Raw genomic sequence first — 9,505 nt, forward strand, 5'->3', positions numbered from 1 at the left:
TCATTAGTGACCTTTAAAGTTGCTTGAAGGCAAATAGGTAAAATGTTGTTACCTTTGGACAGACCCACGTGAGGTGATTTTAGTTATCTTTATCCTAAGCCAAACTAACAGTCTACTTGCATCGATACTTTCATCTCAACGCTCAGCAAGTGAATAAGCATATTTCCTAAAAAAGTGGAACTGTTCCTTTAATGAGTACAGTATACTTGTATTACAGTTGCTGCTGTACTGAAGTCCTTAGTGATTGAAAGTCGGGTATTTTCTTATCTACTTATTGTCAAAATTTTGGATGTTTAGTAACAATTGAAATCTGGAATCTGTTTCAAAATATTTAGCTGGTTTTGCCTCTGTCATTGTAATGCTAACTGGCACTATTTAACTTTAAGTCCAGAAACCTCTAATAATTTATCAGTCACTTCAGCATAAACAGATGGATTAATTTCCTCTTCTGTACAGTCCAGCTGGTCTCAGGGAGATCATAATTTATTCAGATGGGCCTCCTTGAACCTTTACACCACTTTGGAGAGTGGTGTATATTTGCCACCATGCCCCAGGAAGCAACCCTGAGTCGTAAAAGGATTACATATATGAACTCTTGATAATACTCTGTAACGCTAACAATTGCATGGTGACGCTGATCGCTTTGTTTCTCTCTGACTTAAGTTTGTATTGTGTAAATTGTGTATTTTATTAAATTCGCTTTAACTGTACGAACAAAGAAACTGTAAATAAATGATTTTGTGTAAACTTTTTGATTGTACCACAATGATATTAACAGAATCATTGAATTTGTGAATTAAATAATACAGATAAATATAATTTCAACTTAATCACAACAATTATTACAGTTTACAACAAACAAAAGAAGAGCGACTTGCAGCAGATAAACTTGTATGTTTGAGTGTATGGAATGACAAAAAGACCCCATGTCAATTAAATGCCTGTCTGCCGTGGAAGTTTAATTTGATCCCTCTTCAGTCAGGTCCCTTCAGTCTCCCGGCCGGCATCAAGCTGGTGCTGTAACCCCACTCAGTGGTCAGATGTGTATTGTTTACCTTACTGAGTATCCAGGTGAAAAAATTCCCAGCAAATAATTTACTTTTCAGTCCTGATCTACAAATAGTTTGCTAGCTAACAACAGCACTTTGCTCTGACAACTGACTTAGCGACATTATAACCTGCATAGCGTTATTATTTAAACTGGTTACTTTGAATTCGAAGTGTGAAAAAAGTCTTAACTTCCTCCGGTTCAACGTTGCCCTCAATGCAGTATATGGGATTGTTTAACCCCAGAAAGGGACGTTGTGATAAGAGCCAGGTCTAAAGACGCATAGCTGGTCAGATCCACATGCCTGAGACATACTTGAGAAACAAGAAACACAACACATCAAAATTAGCAGTGCATTTAAGACACATTTTAGAAAATAAATAACAAAAATCTGACAAGACTGCTGGTTTCCCCAGTGTCTAAAGACACTCCAGGGATGTCATGTTAGGACATAAAGATGTAAAAACCACTCCCGCAAAATAGTGAACAGTGTCTACTTTGACTTTTCTATGGACACAAAATAGCTCTATCTCCACTGAGTGTGCCCATTACGGTCCAGGTGATGAGTTATAATGCGACCCAGCGAGACCTCTGGTACACGAGAGACATTTTTAGCGTGTGGAATTATTATTGTAATAAAGTTGCACAACAGGGAGCACAGTGGGGAGGAAAACCAGTGTTGAGCCACACTGTCATTGACACCTTCGTGACTGGGCTCTGTGCGTCTGCCAAAAAATGAAGCTGACAGAAAATATAGTGAGTGACTGCTCTCACCGCTTAGGAATAAAGAAAACACACTCGCATCAGTGCACACACACAGCTAGAAAAACACATTTTTCTTGAGTCAATGGTGCATTTCAGGTCGTGAACCTTCCTCCGGCGCCTTACTAACCGTTCCTCTTAAATCCCATTGCGTCAGTAACAGACTGTCTGTGCATAAGCCAGGCATGGAGAGAAATGCTGATGGAGATGTCTTAACACTGGAACCGCCACCAATTGTAACCGCCTGGTCCTTCATGTGTGTTCTATTTGCCTGAGCTTTAATTGGGTTAAAAAAAAAAAACTGTTAAGAAATCCTGAACGGGAGTTACTGCAGCGTGACATCACTGGAATAAGTGTTTAAATTTATCCAAGGCCACAACTCAACAAGTGTGTCTGCCAGTTTGAGACTAAAGGTAGTGTTTGTTGAGGACAAGGAAAACCATCAGTGGGAGAAGGTGAGACAGTTTAGTTTGGGTTTATATTAGTGTTTGAAAGAAACTGTCATTATAACCCACTATTACACAGTCACTTACAAAATGAGAGCTTTATGGAAGGAGACCTGCTTTGCATATTACAATATACTGACTATTTGTTTAGACCTCAAAATTACAAACATATCATAGGGCTGGGCAATGTAGACAATATCCCATATGACAATATTTTTGACCAAATAACTCCATGCTCTGGCGATCTGTCCACGGTGTACTCTGCCTTCACCCAAAGTGAGCTGGGATAGGCTCCAGCCTCCCCGTGACCCTGTTCAGGATACACCAGGTATAGATAATGGATGGATGGATAACTTGATATTTTAGGGATGAGTATTGGTGCTTTCACAAAGTATTTACACTATAAGATTTTTGATAAATAATTATCAGTAATAAGAATAAAATGACTGCGTATGCAAGGTCAAATAATCAAAGAGCTAGAACAGGATGGCAAGTTCAGGAAATGACATCACTTTACTGTGAAGCAGCCATTAAAACCAGTAAACGACAACACCTATGTCATATCAGGATATTACAATATCCAAAATGTAAGACAATAGTCTCCTATCACGATATGGATACAATATTGATATATTGCCCAGACCTAGCATGTAAACAACTAGTCAAGATATCTAGATGATGGTGTTTAGTTTTTACTGTTCATTTTATCCATGTTGTCCATTTTAATTGCATTTACACAAGACCAGTTCTACGTTTATGTACTTAAATATGAAAATAAAACATATTACATTCACCCTGTAATATTTCCATCAGAAATAACAATATTATCTTCATAAGATATATATTTTTTTTTAAATCTATGAATATATCAATAGGAAAATCAATTTTATCCTGCCAAATTTTCAGTTTTTCAGTTGCATATTTTCCATTGACTATTGTGTCATCACGGTCAGCAGTTAGCTCACTTCGCTCCATGTTCAGTGTCAGTGATGATTCCCTACCAGGAACGCCAGCAACGATAACAATTTAATGATGACATGTCCTCTTCGCACAATCCTCTTGATATTGTCCTGAGTACACAGCAATCAAAGTCAAAACCGTCGTGAGAAAGTGAGAGACAAGGCTTAGGAGTGTTTTCAAATGGCTTGGGTTTGTGGAACGAGTCTTAAAAGTAGCCCGAGTGGGTTCACCTCACAGGTCTCGCTGAGGGCAAGAGGACGAAGCAGCCGTGCTGAGGTTGTTCAGCTTTTCTGATCCGCAGGGAAAGGCTGTAAGGAGAGACGACTCGCATGCTTCACATACACGTTGCTGTCTTCCAGCTTGACTTCATACACTTGTTGCTGTAAAGGAAAACACAGGATACAAAGACATAAAAGCTGGAAGAACACACTGAGGTAATGTGGGGAGTGACATTAAATACACTGTGAGTAAATAATACTTTGAAAGGTGTGTTCCTTTCAAACCTTTCAAAGTATTATTTACTCACAGTGTATTTAATGTCACTCCCTACATTAAAAACAGAGTAAACCCTCATCTGAAACCTGTGACTCCCATTACAACTGCATTTTTGTTGTATATGTTTCCTGTATTGCTTTATAATTGAAATCATGTACATGAAGAACTGTTAAGAAAAATGATTACTGAAAATAAGGATGACATGTTTATGAAAAGTGAAGCTCTTGTTTGAATTGTTCAATGATTCATCCAAGCTACAGAAAGTGGGAATAAAAGATGTTTGACAGAACTAAAAGGCAAAATCATCTTAAAGGTAAAATATTTTACACTTTTGTACTTGCGGTCCTGAAAGATGTTTTTGTAGTTTTAAGCACTAAAAACCATCTCAGTAGACTATAGTTTTACATCTCATTCTCTGAAGCTGCTCTCTGGAGCTCTATCAACTACAGGCTGTTTTGTGCTTGTGTCTACAAGGCTGATTAATATCATTGACCCTCTATTGTGATTTTCCCCATGTTGTTATATTTTGCAGCATGTGGTATACATGTGATCACGTGAAAAATCAAACAGTTTTCTGAACTGTGGAGGACATATATTTCATCACTGACCTGTAATGAGGTCCCTGACTTCCCAGTTCTGAGATCAAAGTCATAATCATGCCAGGGGCAGAAGACCTGCAGGACTCCATCAGCCTCTTCAATGTCCCCCTCACACAGAGGACCGCCTGGATTTCCACATAGGAAATTGTTAATCACAGTTAGTTCTCAAAACAATTACTCCTACCTTCAAGGTAAATGTGATGGTGATGCTTTCATAACACTGTTTGAAACTAAGACGGCAGGGGGCATGATGCTATTTCTTTTTTGCCAAGAGAAGCACTCAGTCTCACACATTTTGATAGAAGCAGTTAGCCACCCACAGAGACATACAAGGCTATATTTGCAATATTATACGCATCTGCACGCGCTTTCGCATTTTATATTTACAACGTGTGAGTTACTTTTCCTTTAAGGATTTATCGAAACGAGATTGTGTTCGGATTTTACCGGAGTGGGAGCAGCGCGCATCCATGGCAAAAAACTCCCCCTTTACGTAGAAGAGGCAGACATCAGAGACGTAGCCCAGAGAGGAGTGCATCAGACGGCAGTGCTTCTTGGAAAGCTCCGAGGCCGTGCCTATCAGTCTCCATGAAACGCCCTCCGTATTTCCCTCCTCATCTCCGGAGCCAGAAGCCATAAAGACCGGGGAGATGACCTGGTTTTCTAATTTGTGCTACTGTAGAGCTCCCCTTTTCCGCCGGTGCAAACGGATTTGGCTGTTGGCTTTGTGCAAATATTCCATATTAACCAGCAGGCCGACTGCTGCGACGCGCGTCCGTGCGGATTGAGCTGCCTCACAAGCCACCGGCACGCTGTCACATCCAGGCAACTCAGTGCACAAGCACCGCTGCTCTTACACACAGCTACATATGAATGAATGTTAATCACAGACAATGAGCAGAACGGATATAACTTGTGCTAAATTTGTGCAACAGTTTCAAATGCAAATATATAGTTGGTCTTTATATAACTCAGCGAGCAGGAGCGAGAATTAGGGGCCCTTGAACTTTAGCTAAGGGCTTAAATGTGGGGACTGCTGGCCGTCATGCAGACGTTAAATTATGAATGGATCCAGACAGACCCCTTCCTGCTCTTTGATTAGGGTTAGACTAATATTAACTCGCTGTTTTATGCAGCTCTGCATCATGCCCATTCTGTTCGCTTTCCTGGTGGGCCTGTTGAGTTTATTGAGAACCCTTAAATATACAGAGTATCGGGCTTGCTCCCAAGGAGTGTGGTAAATGTGGAACATTACTTTTTATGTACTGCGCAAATAGTTCAAAATCATTTCTCAATTATCAGTTACAAAGCCTCTTATTGTTCTTCCATGGTAGACGCCACACTGCACCGTGCTCCAGACAGGTATTTGACTGATTTCTTCAGGTTTAGTTTTTTTTTCTTTTCTACAGTGCAGTTACTTAGCATTATTATGAAATATTTGTGAACTCTGTGCCTCCTTCTGTGTTTCAGCTGAGGTCATGACTGAGTGACCTTATATTTTACTGCAGCAAATTTCCACTTTAGTTAGCATTGGTGCATCAAATAAAAGATGATAGAGCAGATACAACTCAACATTTGAACATCTTAAAACAAGATATAATCTCTTCTGTCAGCCAGTTAAACTTCACGGAAACCCAGCCATCTGTTTACGATCAAAGATTATTGACTTATTATTATCATCGGTATATAAAACTGATCTTTTCAGTAGCACTGATGTTGAGCTTACAAAAAACCATAAATTCATGAATGATGATCTGTATTTCTTCAACCAAATTGTCTTCATCGCTTTATTGAGCCAGTAATAATGCGCTTGGCAGTTTAGCATGTAAGTAATGTGAGTTGGTGTCTAGACTGGAGTGATGCATAACAGAGGCCACTTGTTCTGACTTGTGACTTTGAGAAACTGACTCATGTAAGGGTGCAGGGTGAGCGTAGAGGAGAGCAGCAGTGCTGTGAAAATGTGTCACGGCCAGGAGGAAAGAATGCCACTGCATCTTGTCAGAAGTTGAAAGGGAAAGCCAATGTAAAGAAATCTGAGCGAAGTGAGCAATGTGTTGTGTCAGACTGACAGAAAGGTTATTATCATTATAATTTATTCTGCACAATTTTCCAGGTGTGAACTTTGAAGCCTGGATATGTAGCGGCCTGGCATCCTGCTGAAGTGTGTATTACACCCATCAGTCTTACTAGAGAATACCGTGCTAGTGTCACGTTTCGCCTCGCCTACGTGTAAAAAGTACATGTATGTATGAGCAGGGTCAAAGAAGCCGGTCATGCGACTGACGTCATGTGACAGTACAAAGAACCATAGGCTTGTTTCAGACTGCAGGCAAATCGGATTTGTTCCTCATATCAGATCTATCGGACAGACTGTCTGCACTGTTGTTTGCAAGTGAGCTGATTGGATTTGGTACGTCCGGAGATCACCAACCTATCTGCATGGATTGCTGTGGTAACGTTATACGCACACCTACACTGGTGACACACCTTTCAAACAAGGAAGCTGATGGCACGGAAGTGGTACCAGACAGTTTATTTTAGGTTCTATTGTGGAGTGTTGTTTTTGTTGTCCTTCATAGTGCCAAAATCTCCACTCTCTGATAGGGCTCCACTAGCGGTAGCATAGATTCTGCTCACTCCGTCACTTTGAAAACGATGTCGTCGTTGTGTGTCACAACACAAATGACGCTTGAAATCCAATTTGCGTCAGCGGAGCGTCCTGACCGACACCTGTCTGCAGATATCTGATTGGAATTACATTTCAAACCACCTCCAAATGTGGTTTGGATCCGGTTTGCAACAATTGCATCTCGTGTGTTTTTTCTGCCCAGACTTTCAAAATAAATCTGGATACAACCTGGATATGACAAAAAACAGTCTGAAGGAGGCTGTAAATTCCAAGTGGGGAAGGGGGCACAGGACTTTCACCCAGAACTCTCTCGTTCGTGAGAAAGCAAAAATAGATGTTGATTTTTTTTTTTTTTTTTTTTTTAGGCAACATTGTTATTTACATAATATAACATGTTTCACTTAAGTTATATACATTAAGTAACTAAAATGACATATGTAACATTACGTAAAATGATCTATTTTAACTCAAACCATGATCTTTTTGTAACCTCAACCTAAAAGTTTTTGTGCCTAAACCAAATTGTTATTGTGTCACATTTAACCCAAACCATTATATTTACTTAAACCTAACCACATGTTTTTTTCTGCACAAACCTAAAGCATCTTACTTTTCATATCAAAGCCAGGAAAAACGTGACAGTGAGTAGTGGACTGATGGATGTATTACAGGCTTTGCCTTGATAACTGTCAGGAGTTCCTGTCTGTCTCTGTTTTTGTCTGTCATATGGTTTTGTTTTGGTCTGTGTCTGGAGGGTGTGGACTTTTTCACTGCTCACCTCCAGACACCTCCCACTCTTCACTCCTTATCAGGTTGGCACAGCTGTCTTGCAGTCCAGTAATCACCACCTGGCAGTATATCAACCCCGGTCCTGCACTCCACCTGCGTCAGTCCGTAGAATAGCCTAACCTGGTACTACGCTGCGGTTCCGTAAGTTGGTTGCATATTTGCAATTCCGGTTCTGATCCCCGGTCTGTCTTCCGCCTGCCGCAGTTCTTACCAGCGTGCCTGTGATCTTGTGATCCTGCTTGCTGTCCTGTGTCGGACCTCGGGTGCCACACAGTCAATCCAGTTGCTGTCCTGTGTCGGACCACGGGTGCCACACAATTGATCCTGCATCAGTCCTTGGGAGCCACCCAGTTGAATCAGGCTGCCTCCCCTCATATGGCTGAAAAATCACCAAAGGTGTTTATTTTCAACACTGCCTCTAAGTATAACTTGTTAGAGGGTGGGGTACCGAGGTTGTGAAATAGGTTGTAGAGGATTTCAGCCAATAAACTATACAGTGAAGTGGACAGTCTGCAAGTTTGCGGTGGCACTGACAAACTGACAGTCGTCACCAACAGCTCTGCTTTGGCATGCTGAGAGGTGACAAAACATGCGGTGCACATGCGGGGAATCGAATTAAATGAGCTCCAAGTGATTTGAATTTTTGGGGAGAAAAAAACTAAAATCACAGAAATGAAAATGATGTATTGTGGAAAGTCTGAATCAGCAGGCTGGATGGGATTAATAAACAAAGCTGCAGACAGTAAGAAACGGGCCAAAAATGATCACAGGAGCATTGCACTGTCCATAAATTTATCTGACTTCTCCGACCACTGGACAGTGTAACTATTTGCATGGGGCAAAATTTGGTGTGGAGAAAGTCTGGCTCAGATGAGATATTAGACTGAGTGTGGAGCCAAAACTCATCCATCATTAGCCTCTTCTTGTCCACAACCCTGCAACCACCCTCAAAAGTCTCCTAACTTATCCGCCAAGGATGGATGGAAGACCAGCTCTCCAGCCAACGTGGTTTTCATTAGCTAAGCAAATGCTCAGGCCAAACTCAAAACACCACTCCCTGCTTGCTTTGCTCCTTGTTCTAATACAGCTTGTTATTCAAGACCTTCTTGTTTCATATACCAATACGAGGAGTGTGATTTAAAGGTCTCATAATGATAGCACTGTTGTCTGTGTGGTACTTGATGTCCTCTATAACTGTGGAATATGAATTGCCACAGTGCTATTATGTCACTTCAAATGCAAATCCAGACTCCACTTTGATGTTTAGTGGACAGGACACTAAAGCCACAACTGAGTCCTCGGCCCAGTCCCAATGTCTGCCCTCACAGACTCACAAACCTGCATTTCATCAAATGCTGGCCCTTCTTCATAAGGTACTTTAAGCCCCTACAGCCGCTTCCTTGCTTAGACTTAGATGAAAAGCTCAATAGCACTCTCACATCTGTACATTAAATATTAAGCTACAACCAGCAAGTTAACTGAGCACAAATATTGGAAAAGGGAAAATTAGCTCATTCAGTCTGAGGACAATTCTGCAAAACTATGTTTCAGATGGGATGCATACTTTGTCTGTGCTGGTTGCTTGGCAACATCACGATGACAACAAGCCTCCTGGAAGTCACTGCCCTCCTGGAGTTAACAGCCGTTAATACTTCACGATCAGTTTCTGTATAAAAAATTATTTTCTTTTCTTTTTGGATTACCAAACAGATAGGAGCCATATAAATACCATGAAAATATTAAAATGCTCAGTCAGCACAGGCCATATTCAGCAACG

At 40.9% G+C, this 9,505-nt stretch overlaps 1 protein-coding gene across 1 annotated transcript; it reads right to left on the reverse strand.

The window, feature by feature from the left end:
• Positions 1-734: 734 nt before the first annotated feature.
• Positions 735-5,113, reverse strand: LOC138198639 (Rieske domain-containing protein). Its single transcript, XM_069150158.1, has 3 exons — positions 4,758-5,113; positions 4,320-4,435; positions 735-3,596 (listed from the first exon to the last, which is right to left on the reverse strand). The coding sequence occupies exons 1-3, from the start codon at positions 4,945-4,947 to the stop codon at positions 3,498-3,500; spliced, it is 405 nt and encodes a 134-aa protein (XP_069006259.1). The 5' UTR covers positions 4,948-5,113; the 3' UTR covers positions 735-3,497.
• Positions 5,114-9,505: the final 4,392 nt, after the last annotated feature.

This window comes from Embiotoca jacksoni, unplaced genomic scaffold (genome assembly GCF_022577435.1).
Source record: "Embiotoca jacksoni isolate LCO1_2020_lvr unplaced genomic scaffold, fEmbJac1.0.p SCAF_16, whole genome shotgun sequence".
Lineage (NCBI taxonomy): Eukaryota > Metazoa > Chordata > Actinopteri > Embiotocidae > Embiotoca > Embiotoca jacksoni.